A 19,295-nucleotide genomic window follows, 5' to 3' on the forward strand; every position below is an offset into this window, starting at 1 on the left:
TCACATTTGATCATATTTGTATTTGTTCTGGTGGTGCCAATAATTAACCCGGTGCGTTGTAGCCAACACATGCAATACCACTCACTGACGTCTATGCACAATCAATGTCATGATTGAATAAATACCCCTTAAAAACCTGCTCCTTTCCCTAAATTAACGAATCAATGATATTTTAATTAATGTCACTAGGGTCTATGGCCGTTTACCAGGCAGTTGCCCCTCTCCCTCCTGTTTACTGCCTTTCCCCTCCAACACGTAGCGGTAGAGCGCCAGGAGCTGCTCACTGACCGAAGAAGAATATCCCGGAAGTAGGTGGATGCAGGCGCTAGTTGGATAGCTACTTCACTTCAAAATACGGATTAAAATATGTCCATATGCCATTTCTGATACGGTTGTGATTGGCATAGACATTATGTAAAAAAACATTATGTAACTGTAACGAGCTAGACGCGAGGAGGCACAAAACAACTTTTGGTAATTTAGCTTGTTTAGCTAACAAGTTAGCTGTCAAATAGTTTCCACGACAACTGTTCCGACCCCCCGTTCTGAGGTGACAGTTTGTTTCTCCAAACCACAAAAGTCTACAGAAGAACTGTTGGGTCGATTCACAATGGATGAGGTGAGAAAGCGCACATCTAGTAACACACGTTCGCTAGGTAGCTAGCTGGTTTGTTGTCATAGCAAATGTTAGTGGCTAGTTATCGTGGAATAAAAGGCAAGCGGTCAGTCGATCCCTGTGTTATTGCTCCATGTAATGATCGTTATATTCCACTACAGTAGGTAATGGTAGTAAATACAATCTTTAGCGGTCTGTCAGATTCATAATATAGGCCGCAGATTTATCCCTGACTAAAGACCACGTGACCTGGCCAGGAAAACTCTGGGCCTTGTTTCCGGATCAGATCGTATTGGCCTGTTCCAAGTGGCACCCGATTCCCTATATAGTGCACTGCTTTTGACCAGGGTCCATAGGACTGAAGTATTGTACTATATAGCCATTTGTGAAGGATACATTGTCAGGGTAAAACTCATGGTCGTAGTAGTATAATATAATACATTGTAGTTAACGTCAGACATCCCTCTGTTCCATCATTGTGTCTGTGGCAGATCGCCTAGCAGTTACAAGCATTGGGACAGTCACTAGTTTGAATTTTATTTATTTTATTTCTATTTCACTAGGCAAGTCAGTTAAACAACAAATTCTTATTTACAATGACAGCCTACACCGGCCAAACCCAGACGACGCTGGGACAATTGTGCACCGCCCTGTGGTACTCCCAATCACAGCCTGGATTCGAACCAGGGTGTTTGTAGTGCCTGAGACCGCTGCGCCACTCGGGAGCCACTTGGAATCCCTTAGCCGACTTGGTGAAACTGTTGATGTGCCCTCGAGCAAGGCACTTAACCCTAATTGCTCCTGTAAATCGCTCTGGATTAGAGTGTCTGTTAAATGACTAAAATGTAATTTAAACGTTTATTGTAGGACGGTGATGGCAGATCCAGCCTGTCTAACTCCTGTCCCACTCGACCTAAACCCACACAGTCACCAGTTCCTGTCAGGAACCACAGGAACCAGAGAACACTGCAGGGCCCCAAGCTGCTAGAAGTTGACTGGGATTCTCTTTTTAGTAAGTTGGAATAGTTCGGAATGTTTTGAATTGGAATTTTTGGGATAGAATAGAAAATGACTTATCGTTGAATGATTTTGAGTTTTTGCACATTTTAGTTTTTGCCCTACCACTCACACACTTTGAACTAATCAACTCATCATCAACCCTTGATTTGAATCAGGTGTTTTAGTGCTAGGGCAAAAAAACTCAAATGTGCAACCATTTGGGTCCCTGGGACCAGGATTGAGAAACGCTGATCTAACCCAGATGTGTTGAATTCATGTATTTCCACCAATAAAACTGTTATAACGCATTAGTGCTATCATTCACACAGGAGAGAGACAACCTCCATCAGGAGCAGCTAAACAACACCTGGAGAATCAGCAGAAACCCAAGACATTTCACGCCTGTCCAGTGTGTGGAAGACACTGCCAAAAGTTATCCATCCTGCAGATCCACATGAGAATCCACACGGGAGAGAAGCCGTACCCCTGCCCCGACTGTGGCAAGAAGTTCGCTCACCTGGGAGCCATGAGACGACACCACCTCACACACACGGGAGAGAAGCCTTACTCTTGCTCTGTGTGTGGGAAGAGTTTCACCCAATCAGGACATCTGAAAGAGCACCAACAGTCTCACTCCGGAGAGAAGCACCACTGTCTGATCTGTCTGAAACAGTATATCAGAGCAGAAGATCTGAAGATTCACCACAGAGTTCACACGGGAGAAAGGCCCTACCGCTGTGCAGAGTGTGGCAAGAGCTACATCAGGTCAAAGAATCTCCGGGCTCACAAGCTGACTCACCAGAGGACAGGAGGTGCTGGTAAAAGTGACAGGGAGATGGCAGCTACTATCCAGGGTGAGTTGGGAGATCATTTATTAATAATAAACAATGCATAAAGGACTGGGGGTGTCCCGAACAGAGTGAGCCAAGACTTGGACTAAGAAGATCTTTTAATGGAGAATCTCCATTGAGAATGCTTGTTAGTCCAGCACTAGGCCCATTGAGAATGCTTGTTAGTCCAGCACTAGGCCCATTGAGAATGCTTGTTAGTCCGGCACTAGGCCCATTGAGAATGCTTGTTAGTCCGGCACTAGGCCCATTGAGAATGCTTGTTAGTCCGGCACTAGGCCCATTGAGAATGCTTGCTAGTCCGGCACTAGGCCCATTGAGAATGCTTGCTAGTCCGGCACTAGGCCCACTGAGAATGCTTGTTAGTCCGGCACTAGGCCCACTGAGAATGCTTGTTAGTCCGGCACTAGGCCCACTGAGAATGCTTGTTAGTCCGGCACTAGGCCCACTGAGAATGCTTGTTAGTCCGGCACTAGGCCCATTGAGAATGCTTGTTAGTCCAGCACTAGGCCCATTGAGAATGCTTGTTAGTCCAGCACTAGGCACACTGAGAATGCTTGTTAGTCCGGCACTAGGCACACTGAGAATGCTTGTTAGTCCAGCACTAGGCACATTGAGAATGCTTGTTAGTCCGGCACTAGGCCCATTCTGTGTCTGGGAAACTGTCCCAGGAGGTTTTCCTGATGATGATGATTAGTTCTACATTTAGACTAAAGATGCCTGTACATCAATAGCTGTGTCATAAATTAACAAGATATGTTTTGTCTTTCTCTCTGCCTGCCAGTGAAAGTGAAGGAGGAGGAAGAAGAGGAAGAGGTTGGTGGTTTCATCAATGCCGAAGGAGAGGAGGAAGAGGAGGTTGGTGGTTTCATCAATGCTGAAGGAGAGGAAGTTGGCTGGAGTTTCCCTGATCTCAGTAAGTAGAGGCAGAATGGTGACACAATCAGTTGTATTGGTTGTGTGTTCCAATTGACACCCTATTTCCTTTATAGTGCACTTATTTTTACCAGAGCCCTGTGGGGAATAGGGTGCCATTTTGGACACAACCTAGACCTAGATCACTTGTTGGCTTATTTACCAACCCAATTATTTAACTCACAAATGATCTCCACAGGAGAGTCTGTAATACCAACCTATCTCCACAGGAGAGAGTCCTGTCCTTGGCTCTGGTAGTCTCATTATAACCAAAAATACCAACCAGTGAGAGTTAAAATTATGTTTTCGAATGACATAAAAATATATAGTGAAAACAATAGTGGTCCTAAAACGAAACCTTGAGGAACACCGAAATGTGTCAGAGGACAAACCATTCACAGAGACAAACTGATATCTTTCCGACAGATAAGATCTAAACCAGGCCAGAACCTGTCCGTGTAGACCAATTTGGGTTTCCAATCTCTCCAAAAGTATGTGGTGATCGATGGTATCAAAAGCAGCACTAAGGTCTAGGAGCACGAGGACAGATGCAGAGCCTCGGTCCGATGCCATTAAAATGTCATTTACCACCTTCACAAGTGCCGTCTCAGTGCTATGATGGGGTCTAAAACCAGACTGAAGCGTTTCGTATACATTATTTGTGTTCACGAAGGCAGTTCAACCATTTTGAGAGGAATGGGAGATTTGATATAGGCCAATATTTGTATTTATTTTCTGGGTCAAGATTTGGCTTTTTCAAGAGAAGCTTTATTACTACTGCCACTTTTAGTAAGTTTGGTGCACATCCGGTGGATAGAGAGCCGTTTATTATGTTCAACATAGGAGGGCCAAGCACAGGAAGCAGCTCTTTCAGTAGTTTAGTTGGAATAGGGTTTAGTAGGCAGCTGGAAGGTTTAGAGACCCTAACCTTTTTCGGGAATATTTGAGAGAGATACAGGCTTAAAAAACTCTGTCTCCCTTGATCCGAGGTCCTGGCAGTTCTGTTCAGACTCAGGACAACTGCGTTTTAGAGAAATTCGCAGATTCTTGTTTTTAGAGGTGTGACTGCCTTCCAGAGTATTATGCAAAAATAAATGTAGATACCTGGTTAGGGGGTTAATTGATTTTTGTACTCTGACGTCCTTGGGTAGGTGGAGGGAGTCTGGAAGGGCATCTAGGAATCTTTGGGTTGTCTGAGAATTTATAGCACAGCTTTTGATGATCCTTGGTTGTTGTCCGAGCAGATTATTTGTTGCGATTGCAAACGTAATAAAATGGTGGTCCGATAGTCCAGGATTATGATCCACAATATTTATTCCACGGGATGAAACTAGATCCAGAGTATGACTGTGTCAATGCGTAGGTCCAGAGACATGCTGGACATGATGTCGTTGATGGCTCCGAAAGCATTTTGGAATGAGAATGTGGACTTCTCCATGTGAATATTGAAGTCACCAAAAATGTGAATATAATCTGCCATGACTACAAGGTCCGATAGGAACTCAGGGAACTCAGTGAGGAACGCTGTATACGGCCCAGAAGGCCTGTAAACAGTAGCTATATAAAGTGTTTGGGTAGGCTGCATAGATTTCATGACTACAAGGTCCGATAGGAACTCAGTGAGGAACGCTGTATACGGCCCAGGAGGCCTGTAAACAGTAGCTATATAAAGTGTTTGGGTAGGCTGCATAGATTTCATGACTACAAGGTCCGATAGAAACTCAGGGAACTCAGTGAGGAACGCTGTATACGGCCCAGAAGGCCTGTAAACAGTAGCTATATAAAGTGTTTGGGTAGGCTGCATAGATTTCATGACTACAAGGTCCGATAGGAACTCAGTGAGGAACGCTGTATACGGCCCAGGAGGCCTGTAAACAGTAGCTATATAAAGTGTTTGGGTAGGCTGCATAGATTTCATGACTACAAGGTCCGATAGGAACTCAGGGAACTCAGGGGAACTCAGTGAGGAACGCTGTATACGGCCCAGAAGGCCTGTAAACAGTAGCTATATAAAGTGTTTGGGTAGGCTGCATAGATTTCATGACTACAAGGTCCGATAGGAACTCAGGGAACTCAGTGAGGAACGCTGTATACGGCCCAGAAGGCCTGTAAACAGTAGCTATATAAAGTGTTTGGGTAGGCTGCATAGATTTCATGACTACAAGGTCCGATAGGAACTCAGGGAACTCAGTGAGGAACGCTGTATACGGCCCAGAAGGCCTGTAAACAGTAGCTATATAAAATGTTTGGGTAGGCTGCATAGATTTCATGACTACAAGCGCAACAGACTAAACTGCTTTAAAAATATATATATATATAAATTAAAATTTGCTGTCAAATGTTAGCAACACCTCAGTCTTCGCGGGATGGTCACTAGTGTCACCTGGACAAGAGGCCTCATTTAACACAGTAAATTCATCAGGCTTAAGCCATGTTTCAGTCAGGCCAACCACATCAAGATCATTATCAGTGATTAGTTCATTGACTATAACTGCCTTGGAAGTGAGGGATTTAACATTATGTAGCCCTATTTTGAGATGTGAGGTATTATCACAGTCTCTTTAAATAATGACAGGCATGGAGGTCTTTATTCCAGTGAGATTGCTAAGGCGAACACTGCCATGTTTAGTTTTGCCCAACCTAGATCGAGGCACAGACACGGTTTCAATAGGGATAGCTGAGCTGACTACACTGACTGTGATAGTGGCAGACTCCACTAAGATGGCAGGCTGGCTAACAGCCTGCACACTCTCTCATTGTGGAGCTAGAGGAGTTAGAGCCCTGTCTATGTTGATGGGTAAGATGAGGTCACTCCTCAGCAGGCCAGGCTTGGTCCTGTTTGTGGGTGAGTCCCAGAAAGAGGGACAATTATCTACAAATCTTTTGGGAGGGGCAGAAAACAGCTCATCACTCCCCCTCACTGGGAGGGGGCCAGAGACAATTACTCGATGCCGACACGTCTTTCTAGCTGATTTACACGCTGAAGCTAAGTCTGCTAAGTCTGACCTCTGACTGTTTCATCCTAACATGGTTGGTGCCGACGTGGATAACATTATCTCTATACTCTCTACACTTACCAGTTTTAGCCTTAGCCAGCACCATCTTCAGATTAGCCTTAACATTGGTAGCCCTGCCCCCTGGGAAGCAGTGTATGCTCGCTGGATGATTCATTTTAAATCTAATACTGCGGGTAATGGAGTTGCCAATGACAAGGGTTTTCAATTCGTCAGAGCTAATGGTGGGAGGCTTCGGCGTCTCAGACCCCATAACGAGAGGAGGAGAGACCAGAGAAGGCTCGGCGTCTCAGACCCCGTAACAGGAGGAGGAGAGACCAGAGAAGGCTCAGCGTCTCTGACCCCGTAACAGGAGGAGGAGAGACCAGAGAAGGCTCGGCGTCTCAGACCCCGTAACAGGAGGAGTAGAGACCAGAGAAGGCTCGGCGTCTCAGACCCCGTAACAGGAGGAGTAGAGACCAGAGAAGGCTCGGCGTCTCTGACCCCGTAACAGGAGGAGTAGAGACCAGAGAAGGCTCGGCGTCTCTGACCCCGTAACAGGAGGAGTAGAGACCAGAGAAGGCTCGGCGTCTCTGACCCCGTAACAGGAGGAGGAGAGACCAGAGAAGGCTCGGCGTTTCAGACCCCGTAACAGGAGGAGGAGAGACCAGAGAAGGTTCGGCGTCTCAAACCCCGTAACAGGAGGAGAGACCAGAGAAGGTTTGGCGTCTCAGACACCGTAACAGGAGGAGGAGAGACCAGAGAAGGCTCGGCGTCTCAGACCCCGTAACAGGAGGAGGAGAGACCAGAGAAGGTTCGGCGTCTCAGACCCCGTAACAGGAGGAGAGACCAGAGAAGGCTCGGCCTCTGACCGGTTGCTTAATGGGGAGAACCGGTTGAATGAGCGTCACCGGTTGAGCATGCCAACAGCATTTCCTTCCAGAAGCCAAGGGAAAGTTGTCTGGCTGCGGGAACCGTGCGATGGGATTTATACTCCTATCTGCACTTACTGGTGGCACAGACGCTGTTTCATCCTTTCCTACACTGAAATTACCCTCTGGTGGAGGTCCTGTAGAATCACGTCCAGAGAAAGCATCATGTTAATGTTACTACTGAGCTTTGGCTGGTGGAGGTCCTGTAGAACCACGTCCAGAGAAAGCATCATGTTAATGTTACTACTGGTTGGCTGGTGGAGGTCCTGTAGAATCACGTCCAGAGAAAGCATCATGTTAATGCTACTACTGAGCTGCGGCTGGTGGAGGTCCTGTAGAACCACGTCCAGATAAAGCATCATGTTAATGTTACTACTGAGCTTCGGCTGGTGGAGGTCCTGTAGAATCACGTCCAGAGAAAGCATCATGTTAATGTTACTACTGAGCTTCATGTTAATGTTACTACTGCTGGTGGAGGTCCTGTAGAACCACGTCCAGATAAAGCATCATGTTAATGTTACTACTGAGCTTCGGCTGGTGGAGGTCCTGTAGAATCACGTCCAGAGAAAGCATCATGTTAATGTTACTACTGAGCTTCGGCTGGTGGAGGTCCTGTAGAACCACGTCCAGAGAAAGCATCATGTTAATGGTTGCTACTACTACTGAGCATCATGTTAATGTTACTACTGGCTGGGTGGAGGTCCTGTAGAATCACGTCCAGAGAAAGCATCATGTTAATGTTACTACTGAGCTTCGGCTGGTGGAGGTCCTGTAGAATCACGTCCAGAGAAAGCATCATGTTAATGTTACTACTGGTTGGCTGGTGGAGGTCCTGTAGAATCACGTCCAGAGAAAGCATCATGTTAATGCTACTACTGAGCTTCGGCTGGTGGAGGTCCTGTAGAATCACGTCCAGAGAAAGCATCATGTTAATGTTACTACTGGCTTGGCTGGTGGAGGTCCTGTAGAATCACGTCCAGAGAAAGCATCATGTTAATGCTACTACTGAGCTTCGGCTGGTGGAGGTCCTGTAGAATCACGTCCAGAGAAAGCATCATGTTAATGTTACTACTGGCTTGGCTGGTGGAGGTCCTGTAGAATCACGTCCAGAGAAAGCATCATGTTAATGTTACTACTGGTTGGCTGGTGGAGGTCCTGTAGAATCACGTCCAGAGAAAGCATCATGTTAATGTTACTACTGGTTGGCTGGTGGAGGTCCTGTAGAACCACGTCCAGAGAAAGCATCATGTTAATGTTACTACTGAGCTTTGGCTGGTGGAGGTCCTGTAGAATCACGTCCAGAGAAAGCATCATGTTAATGTTACTTCTGAGCTTCGGCTGGTGGAGGTCCTGTAGAATCACGTCCAGAGAAAGCGTCCGGGGTCAGAAAGTTGAATGAAAAAAAAAGAATAGTGAGGACAAAACTAAGACGGTGGTAAATTTGTTAAATGCAAAGTTTTGATTAAATGGTTAATAAAAGCAAAACAACAACAGTTTTAGCAGGTAGCTGGGAAGCAACAAAATGGTTATCTATAACCCATAATACCAACCTGTCTCATTATAACCCATAATACCAACCTATCTCTACAGGAGAGAGGTCTGTCCATGGCTCTGGTAGTCTCATTATAACCCATAATACCAACCTATCTCTACAGGAGAGAGTCCTGGTAGTCTCATTATAACCCATAATACCAACCTCTCTCTACAGGAGTCCTGGTAGTCTCATTATAACCCATAATACCAACCTATCTCTACAGGAGAGAGTCCTGGTAGTCTCATTATAACCCATAATACCAACCTATCTCTACAGGAGTCCTGGTAGTCTCATTATAACCCATAATACCAACCTATCTCTACAGGAGAGAGTCCTGTCCATGGCTCTGGTAGTCTCATTATAACCCATAATACCAAGAGAGAGAGCGGAGGAGCGGGGTGACGTGAGAGAACTTGGGAAGGTTGAACACCAGACGGGCTGCGGCGTTCTGGATGAGTTGTAGGGGTTTAATGGCACAGGCAGGGAGCCCAGCCAGCAGCGAGTTGCAGTAATCCAGACGGGAGATGACAAGTGCCTGGATTAGGACCTGCACCGCTTCCTGTGTGAGGCAGGGTCGTACTCTGCGGATGTTGTAGAGCATGAACCTACAGGAACGGGCCACCGCCTTGATGTTATTTGAGAACGACAGGGTGTTGTCCAGGATCACGCCAAGGTTCTTAGCGCTCTGGGACGAGGACACAATGGAGTTGTCAACCGTGATGGCGAGATCATGGAACGGGCAGTCCTTCCCCGGGAGGAAGAGCAGCTCCGTCTTGCCGAGGTTCAGCTTGAGGTGATGATCCGTCATCCACACTGATATGTCTGCCAGACATGCAGAGATGCGATTCGCCACCTGGTCGTCAGAAGGGGGAAAGGAGAAGATTAATTGTGTGTCGTCTGCATAGCAATGATAGGAGAGACCATGTGAGGTTATGACAGAGCCAAGTGACTTGGTGTATAGCGAGAATAGGAGAGGGCCTAGAACAGAGCCCTGGGGACACCAGTGGTGAGAGCACGTGGTGAGGAGACGGATTCTCGCCACGCCACCTGGTAGGAGCGACCTGTCAGGTAGGACGCAATCCAAGCGTGGGCCGCGCCGGAGATGCCCAACTCGGAGAGGGTGGAGAGGAGGATCTGATGGTTCACAGTATCGAAGGCAGCCGATAGGTCTAGAAGGATGAGAGCAGAGGAGAGAGAGTTAGCTTTAGCAGTGCGGAGCGCCTCCGTGATACAGAGAAGAGCAGTCTCAGTTGAATGACTAGTCTTGAAACCTGACTGATTTGGATCAAGAAGGTCATTCTGAGAGAGATAGCGGGAGAGCTGGCCAAGGACGGCACGTTCAAGGGTTTTGGAGAGAAAAGAAAGAAGGGATACTGGTCTGTAGTTGTTGACATCGGAGGGATCGAGTGTAGGTTTTTTCAGAAGGGGTGCAACTCTCGCTCTCTTGAAGACGGGAGGGACGTAGCCAGCGGTCAGGGATGAGTTGATGAGCGAGGTGAGGTAAGGGAGAAGGTCACCGGAGATGGTCTGGAGAAGAGAGGAGGGGATAGGGTCAAGCGGGCAGGTTGTTGGGCGGCCGGCCGTCACAAGACGCGAGATGTCATCTGGGGAGAAAGAGGTCAGAGCACAGGGTAGGGCAGTGTGAGCAGAACCAGCGGTGTCGTTTGACTTAGCAAACGAGGATCGGATGTCGTCGACCTTCTTTTCAAAATGGTTGACGAAGTCATCTGCAGAGAGGGAGGAGGGGGGGAGGGGGAGGAGGATTCAAGAGGGAGGAGAAGGTGGCAAAGAGCTTCCTAGGGTTAGAGGCAGATGCTTGGAATTTAGAGTGGTAGAAAGTGGCTTTAGCAGCAGAGACAGAGGAGGAAAATGTAGAGAGGAGGGAGTGAAAGGATGCCAGGTCCGCAGGGGAGGCGAGTTTTCCTCCATTTCCGCTCGGCTGCCCGGAGCCCTGTTCTGTGAGCTCGCAATGAGTCGTCGAGCCACGGAGCGGGAGGGGAGGACCGAGCCGGCCTGGAGGATAGGGGACATAGAGAGTCAAAGGATGCAGAAAGGGAGGAGAGGAGGGTTGAGGAGGCAGAATCAGGAGATAGGTTGGAGAAGGTTTGAGCAGAGGGAAGAGATGATAGGATGGAAGAGGAGAGAGTAGCGGGGAGAGAGAGCGAAGGTTGGGACGGCGCGATACCATCCGAGTAGGGGCAGTGTGGGAAGTGTTGGATGAGAGCGAGAGGGAAAAGGATACAAGGTAGTGGTCGGAGACTTGGAGGGGAGTTGCAATGAGGTTAGTGGAGGAACAGCATCTAGTAAAGATGAGGTCGAGCGTATTGCCTGCCTTGTGAGTAGGGGGGAAGGTGAGAGGGTGAGGTCAAAAGAGGAGAGGAGTGGAAAGAAGGAGGCAGAGAGGAATGAGTCAAAGGTAGACGTGGGGAGGTTAAAGTCGCCCAGAACTGTGAGAGGTGAGCCGTCCTCAGGAAAGGAGCTTATCAAGGCATCAAGCTCATTGATGAACTCTCCGAGGGAACCTGGAGGGCGATAAATGATAAGGATGTTAAGCTTGAAAGGGCTGGTAACTGTGACAGCATGGAATTCACAGGAGGCGATAGACAGATGGGTAAGGGGAGAAAGAGAGAATGACCACTTGGGAGAGATGAGGATCCCGGTGCCACCACCCCGCTGACCAGAAGCTCTCGGGGTGTGCGAGAGCACGTGGGCGGACGAAGAGAGAGCAGTAGGAGTAGCGGTGTTGTCTGTGGTGATCCATGTTTCCGTCAGAGCCAAGAAGTCGAGGGACTGGAGGGAGGCATAGGCTGAGATGAACTCTGCCTTGTTGGCCGCAGATCGGCAGTTCCAGAGGCTACCGGAGACCTGGAACTCCACATGGGTCGTGCGCGCTGGGACCACCAGATTAGGGTGGCCGCGGCCATGCGGTGTGGAGCGTTTGTATGGTCTGTGCAGAGAGGAGAGAACAGGGATAGACAGACACATAGTTGACAGGCTAGAGAAGAGGCTACGCTAATGCAGAGGAGATTGGAATGACAAGTGGACTACAAGTCTCGAATGTTCAGAAAGTTAAGCTTACGTAGCAAGAATCTAATTGACTAAAATGATTAAATGATACAGTACTGCTGAGGTAGGCTAGCTGCGTTGTTGACACTACCCTAATACCAACCTATCTCTACAGGAGAGAGTCTTGTCCGTGACTCTGGTAGTCTCATTATAACCCATAATACCAACCGATCTCTACATGAGAGAGTCCTGGTAGTCTCATTATAACCCATAATACCAACCTATCTCTACAGGAGAGAGTCCTGGTAGTCTCATTATAACCCATAATACCAACCTCTCTCTACAGGAGTCCTGGTAGTCTCATTATAACCCATAATACCAACCTCTCTCTACAGGAGTCCTGGTAGTCTCATTATAACCCATAATACCAACCTCTCTCTACAGGTGAAAGTCCTGTCCATGACTCTGGTAGTGAAGGAGGAAGTCCCCCTACATCACACACCAACAAGGTGGGAGACATTAATGACCAACATTTTATGAGATTAAATGTATTTATTTTAAAGGCCACACATGGAACCTAATGTAAAGCTTTCAGGTCTGGAACCTAATGTAAAGCTTTCAGGTCTTGAACCTAATGTAAAGCTTTCAGGTCTGGAACCTAATGTAAAGCTTTCAGGTCTGGAACCTAATGTAAAGCTTTCAGGTCTGGAACCTAATGTAAAGCTTTCAGGTCTGGAACCTAATGTAAAGCTTTCAGGTCTTGAACCTAATGTAAAGCTTTCAGGTCTGGAACCTAATGTAAAGCTTTCAGGTCTGGAACCTAATGTAAAGCTTTCAGGTCTTGAACCTAATGTAAAGCTTTCAGGTCTTGAACCTAATGTAAAGCTTTCAGGTCTGGAACCTAATGTAAAGCTTTCAGGTCTGGAACCTAATGTAAAGCTTTCAGGTCTTGAACCTAATGTAAAGCTTTCAGGTCTTGAACCTAATGTAAAGCTTTCAGGCCTTGAACCTAATGTAAAGCTTTCAGGCCTTGAACCTAATGTAAAGCTTTCAGGCCTTGAACCTAATGTAAAGCTTTCAGGTCTTGAACCTAATGTAAAGCTTTCAGGTCTGGAACCTAATGTAAAGCTTTCAGGTCTTGAACCTAATGTAAAGCTAAACCTAATGTAAAGCTTTCAGGCCTTGAACCTAATGTAAAGCTTTCAGGCCTTGAACCTAATGTAAAGCTTTCAGGTCTTGAACCTAATGTAAAGCTTTCAGGTCTTGAACCTAATGTAAAGCTTTCAGGTCTTGAACCTAATGTAAAGCTTTCAGGCCTTGAACCTAATGTAAAGCTTTCAGGTCTTGAACCTAATGTAAAGCTTTCAGGTCTTGAACCTAATGTAAAGCTTTCAGGTCTTGAACCTAATGTAAAGCTTTCAGGTCTTGAACCTAATGTAAAGCTTTCAGGTCTTGAACCTAATGTAAAGCTTTCAGGTCTTGAACCTAATGTAAAGCTTTCAGGTCTTGAACCTAATGTAAAGCTTTCAGGTCTTGAACCTAATGTAAAGCTTTCAGGTCTTGAACCTAATGTAAAGCTTTCAGGTCTTGAACCTAATGTAAAGCTCTTAATGTAAAGCTTTCAGGTCTTGAACCTAATGTAAAGCTTTCAGGTCTTGAACCTAATGTAAAGCTTTCAGCTTTCTTTCAGGTCTTGAACCTAATGTAAAGCTTTCAGGTCTGGAACCTAATGTAAAGCTTTCAGGTCTGGAACCTAATGTAAAGCTTTCAGGTCTGGAACCTAATGTAAAGCTTTCAGGTCTGGAACCTAATGTAAAGCTTTCAGGTCTGGAACCTAATGTAAAGCTTTCAGGTCTGGAACCTAATGTAAAGCTTTCAGGTCTGGAACCTAATGTAAAGCTTTCAGGTCTGGAACCTAATGTAAAGCTTTCAGGTCTGGAACCTAATGTAAAGCTTTCAGGTCTGGAACCTAATGTAAAGCTTTCAGGTCTGGAACCTAATGTAAAGCTTCCAGGTCTGGAACCTAATGTAAAGCTTTCAGGTCTTGAACCTAATGTAAAGCTTTCAGGCCTTGAACCTAATGTAAAGCTTTCAGGTCTTGAACCTAATGTAAAGCTTTCAGGCCTTGAACCTAATGTAAAGCTTTCAGGTCTGGAACCTAATTTAAAGCTTTCAGGTCTGGAACCTAATGTAAAGCTTTCAGGTCTTGAACCTAATGTAAAGCTTTCAGGTCTGGAACCTAATTTAAAGCTTTCAGGTCTTGAACCTAATGTAAAGCTTTCAGGTCTTGAACCTAATGTAAAGCTTTCAGGTCTTGAACCTAATGTAAAGCTTTCAGGTCTTGAACCTAATGTAAAGCTTTCAGGTCTTGAACCTAATAATGTAAAGCTTTCAGGTCTTGAACCTAATGTAAAGCTTTCTGGTCTTGAACCTAATGTAAAGCTTTCAGGTCTTGAACCTAATGTAAAGCTTTCAGGTCTTGAACCTAATGTAAAGCTTTCAGGTCTTGAACCTAATGTAAAGCTTTCAGGTCTTGAACCTAATGTAAAGCTTTCAGGTCTGGAACCTAATTTAAAGCTTTCAGGTCTTGAACCTAATGTAAAGCTTTCAGGTCTGGAACCTAATGTAAAGCTTTCAGGTCTGGAACCTAATGTAAAGCTTTCAGGTCTGGAACCTAATGTAAAGCTTTCAGGTCTTGAACCTAATGTAAAGCTTTCAGGTCTTGAACCTAATGTAAAGCTTTCAGGTCTTGAACCTAATGTAAAGCTTTCAGGTCTTGAACCTAATGTAAAGCTTTCAGGTCTTGAACCTAATGTAAAGCTTTCAGGTCTTGAACCTAATGTAAAGCTTTCTGGTCTTGAACCTAATGTAAAGCTTTCAGGTCTTGAACCTAATGTAAAGCTTTCAGGTCTTGAACCTAATGTAAAGCTTTCAGGCCTTGAACCTAATGTAAAGCTTTCAGGTCTTGAACCTAATGTAAAGCTTTCAGGTCTTGAACCTAATGTAAAGCTTCCAGGTCTTGAACCTAATGTAAAGCTTTCAGGTCTTGAACCTAATGTAAAGCTTTCAGGTCTTGAACCTAATGTAAAGCTTTCAGGTCTTGAACCTAATGTAAAGCTTTCAGGTCTTGAACCTAATGTAAAGCTTTCAGGTCTTGAACCTAATGTAAAGCTTTCAGGTCTTGAACCTAATGTAAAGCTTTCTTGTATTGTGTTTATGAATAGAGTTCTGACATGGTTCATGATGATGTTCTGTTTTCATTGTAGGATCCTGGTCACCAATCCAGCACCAAAGCTATAGAGTCCCAGGGTCCTGATCCAAGACATGAGGAGGACATCACTCAAACACCTGGGATGAACATTCATATTGTAGAAGAGGGGAAGGAGGAAGTGAAAGAGGAGGATGAAGTTGGTGGTTTCATCAATTCTGAAGGAGAAGAATTTGACTGGGGTTCTGTTCAACATAGTAAGTGGAGGCAGAACTCTGTTCTTTAGTTGACTGGGGTTCTGTTCAACATAGTAAGTGGAGGCAGAACTCTGTTCTTTAGTTGACTGGGGTTCTGTTCAACATAGTAAGTGGAGGCAGAACACTGACTGTTCTTTAGTTGACTGGGATTCTGTTCAACATAGTAAGTGGAGGCAGAACTCTGACTGTTTTTTAGTTGACTGGGGTTCTGTTCAACATAGTAAGTGGAGGTAGAACTCTGTTCTTTAGTTGACTGGGATTCTGTTCAACATAGTAAGTGGAGGCAGAACACTGACTGTTCTTTAGTTGACTGGGGTTCTGTTCAACATAGTAAGTGGAGGCAGAACACTGACTGTTCTTTAGTTGACTGGGATTCTGTTCAACATAGTAAGTGGAGGCAGAACTCTGACTGTTCTTTAGTTGACTGGGGTTCTGTTCAACATAGTAAGTGGAGGTAGAACTCTGTTCTTTAGTTGACTGGGGTTCTGTTCAACATAGTAAGTGGAGGCAGAACACTGACTGTTCTTTAGTTGACTGGGGTTCTGTTCAACATAGTAAGTGGAGGCAGAACTCTGTTCTTTAGTTGACTGGGGTTCTGTTCAACATAGTAAATGGAGGCAGAACTATGTTCTTTAGTTGACTGGGGTTCTGTTCAACATAGTAAGTGGAGGCAGAACTCTGTTCTTTAGTTGACTGGGGTTCTGTTCAACATAGTAAGTGGAGGCAGAACACTGACTGTTCTTTAGTTGACTGGGGTTCTGTTCAACATAGTAAATGGAGGCAGAACTATGTTCTTTAGTTGACTGTGGTTCTGTTCAACATAGTAAATGGAGGCAGAACTATGTTCTTTAGTTGACTGGGGTTCTGTTCAACATAGTAAGTGGAGGCAGAACTCTGTTTAGTTGACTGGGGTTCTGTTCAACATAGTAAGTGGAGGCAGAACACTGACTGTTCTTTAGTTGACTGGGATTCTGTTCAACATAGTAAGTGGAGGTAGAACTCTGTTCTTTAGTTGACTGGGATTCTGTTCAACATAGTAAGTGGAGGCAGAACTCTGTTCTTTAGTTGACTGGGATTCTGTTCAACATAGTAAGTAGAGGCAGAACACTGTTCTTTAGTTGACTGGGGTTCTGTTCAACATAGTAAGTGGAGGTAGAACTCTGTTCTTTAGTTGACTGGGATTCTGTTCAACATAGTAATTGGAGGCAGAACACTTCTTTAGTTGACTGGGGTTCTGTTCAACATAGTAAATGAAGGCAGAACTCTGTTCTTTAGTTGACTGGGGTTCTGTTCAACATAGTAAGTGGAGGCAGAACTCTGTTCTTTAGTTGACTGGGGTTCTGTTTAACATAGTAAGTGGAGGCAGAACTCTTATTTAGTTGACTGGGGTTCTGTTTAACATAGTAAGTGGAGGCAGAACTCTGTTATTTAGTTGACTGGGGTTCTGTTCAACATAGTAAGTGGAGGCAGAACTCTGTTCTTTAGTTGACTGGGGTTCTGTTTAACATAGTAAGTGGAGGCAGAACTCTTATTTAGTTGACTGGGGTTCTGTTCAACATAGTAAGTGGAGGCAGATCTCTGTTCTTTAGTTGACTGGGGTTCTGTTCAACATAGTAAGTGGAGGCAGAACTCTGTTCTTTAGTTGACTGGGGTTCTGTTCAACATAGTAAGTGGAGGTAGAACTCTGTTCTTTAGTTGACTGGGGTTCTGTTCACCCCATCTCCTATGAAGTGCACTACTACAAAGTGGATGCACTTGATAGAGGATAAGGTACCATTTGGGATACGGACTGTGAATGAATGTCGACTTGCTCGCCTCAATACCTAACCCACTCTGTTATTCACACAGGAGAGAGCCCTAACTGTGGCTTAGACAGCAAAGCGAGTCCCGCCATATCAGAACATCCTGAACACCAGGAGAGTCACAAAACGAAGACGTCTCACTGCTGCTCGGTGTGTGGCAGAGAGTGCTACAAACTCTCGGTACTACAGATCCACATGAGAATCCACACGGGAGAGAAGCCATACCCCTGCCCCGACTGTGGCAAGAAGTTCGCTCACCTGGGAGCCATGAGACGACACCTCCTCACACACACGGGAGAGAAGCCCTACTCCTGCTCTGTGTGTGGGAAGAGTTTCACCCAATCAGGGCATCTGAGGGAGCACCAGCAGTCTCACAGTGGAGAGAAGCCTCACCTGTGTCTGGTCTGTGGGAGAGGGTTCTCTAGAGCGTCAGACCTCCGGATCCACCACAGAGTTCACACAGGGGAGAGGCCGTACAGCTGTGACTACTGTGGGAAGAGATACGGCCGCTGTCAGAAGCTACGGGCTCACCAACGGACACACCACATTGACAGGATGCACGCTGATACTGGAGAGGAGACGGAGTGAATGACCACGAGGCTTTGAACATAAGACGTGATAAGCTTAGTATTCCTATAGGTGATGTTAGCCGGCTGGACAACAACGATGATACACGTTGATCGGCATCAGACAGGAGAACAATACACTCCATTGGAATAGACATGATTCTAGAATCCACCTAAATGATTGACAGAATTCTGATGCAGGACACGGGCTGCTGGGGAGGGGACAGACGCTGGGTGAAGTTCCCCTGCCTGAATCCTAACCTTAACCATTAGTGGGGGAGATGCAAAACTGACCAGCGTCTAGGGGCAACTTCACCCTACTCTGTTTGGGGGAAAGAATGGGGAGGCTTTATCAGTAAGTGTTGACAGTAGAACTATGGGTGTTTGTTAGTAGGGTGGACAAACACAACTATTAACCTTGTGATGAAGAACGAGAGGCTCGGTTAGAACAATTACAATGGATGTGGTTCTACATTCCACTTGAAGAAAGCACCCAGTTCTGATGGAGAGATGAAATAATCAGTGCTGTCCAGTTTGTTATTGAACTTGAACCAGAGAAAGTGAACCCCAAAAGATGGCCGCTAGACGGTGTTCTAAATTGGAATCGTGGAATGCTTGTTCTCTGTCCTCCACATCCTGTGTGAGGAACCCAGTTGAAATAATTGTTTAAAAAAATAATAATAATGTTGATGTAATAATTGTGTTCTATATTGGATAACATCCCAAATAATGTTCAGTCACAGGACATTTTGATCACAGAGAGAGAGAGAGCTGTGGCTCCGTCCATGCTGTCATTCAGTTCATTACGCCGCTATAAGATAGTAAACAAAGGTGTGTCATGGTGATTTGAATAAATAGGTTACAAAAACCTACCTAACTTTTTAATCTATTTAAAAAATAAAAAAGTTTCTGTTTTCTGTACCATTTTATGCCAACTCTTTTCACACTACTGAGCCAAGCTGATGGATATGAAGAGTAAGGTTTTTATTTGCTATGCTTGAAGACGGCCTTGGTAAACGTGGGGCTTTACATGGCAATGTAACAGGGCTATATTGGGCTATACAGGGCTATATTGAAGTGTTTACTATGATTACAGCAGGGGAACTGTCAGTATACTCAGTTGAACTGTTGGTGATAATAGTTGCCCTCCAGTGGGTGGAGGACGTACAACCTGTTAGAATTATAGGATGCTCAGATTCTCTGTCTGTCTTGAATAGTTTATCATCTGGTAGGAGTGATCTACTATCGGAGGTATTCATGTTATTATGGAGAATTGAGAGAATGGGTGTAGTATTCTCTCAATACTATACGCTGCAACTCCCCAACGGGCTCGAGAGGCGAAGGTCGCCAAGCTGCACTTCTTCACACCCGCTCGCTTAACCCACAAGGAGTCAGCCTGCAGTCGCCCAGCCCGCCACAAGGAGTCAGCCTGCAGGCGCCCAGCCCGCCACAAGGAGTCAGCCTGCAGGCGCAGCCTGCAGGCGCCTGCAGGCGCCCAGCCCGCCACAAGGAGTCAGCCTGCAGGCGCCCAGCCCGCCACAAGGAGTCAGCCCGCCACCAAGGAGTCAGGAGTCAGCCCGCCACAAGGAGTCAGCCTGTCAGCCCGCCACAAGGCAGCC

The 19,295-nt window shown here is 45.9% G+C and overlaps 1 protein-coding gene across 3 annotated transcripts; it reads left to right on the plus strand.

Moving 5' to 3' along the window:
- The first annotated feature begins 269 nt into the window (after positions 1 to 269).
- LOC115115595 (zinc finger protein 391-like) lies at positions 270 to 18,597 on the plus strand. Of its 3 annotated transcripts, none has more exons than XM_065000904.1 (7): positions 270 to 619; positions 1,484 to 1,628; positions 1,945 to 2,469; positions 3,248 to 3,379; positions 12,288 to 12,352; positions 15,110 to 15,308; positions 17,157 to 18,597. In XM_065000904.1, exons 1-7 carry the CDS (start codon positions 611 to 613, stop codon positions 17,696 to 17,698), a joined length of 1,617 nt encoding a protein of 538 aa, XP_064856976.1. In that variant the 5' UTR covers positions 270 to 610; the 3' UTR covers positions 17,699 to 18,597. The 3 variants fall into 3 exon arrangements, with proteins under 3 accessions (XP_064856976.1, XP_064856977.1, XP_064856978.1); XM_065000905.1 differs by having other exon boundaries at positions 1,544 to 1,628; XM_065000906.1 differs by lacking the exon at positions 1,484 to 1,628.
- The last annotated feature ends 698 nt before the right edge of the window (positions 18,598 to 19,295 follow it).

The sequence above is a fragment of the Oncorhynchus nerka genome, linkage group LG15, assembly GCF_034236695.1.
Source record: "Oncorhynchus nerka isolate Pitt River linkage group LG15, Oner_Uvic_2.0, whole genome shotgun sequence".
Taxonomy (NCBI): domain Eukaryota; kingdom Metazoa; phylum Chordata; class Actinopteri; order Salmoniformes; family Salmonidae; genus Oncorhynchus; species Oncorhynchus nerka.

Bases quoted from the DNA above. Each gene is read 5' to 3' on its own strand.
- LOC115115595 (XM_065000904.1), top strand. The intron at 3,380-12,287 runs GTAAGTAGAGGC...CTCTCTCTACAG, and splicing joins CTGGAGTTTCCCTGATCTCA to GTGAAAGTCCTGTCCATGAC. The intron at 15,309-17,156 runs GTAAGTGGAGGC...TTATTCACACAG, and splicing joins CTGGGGTTCTGTTCAACATA to GAGAGAGCCCTAACTGTGGC.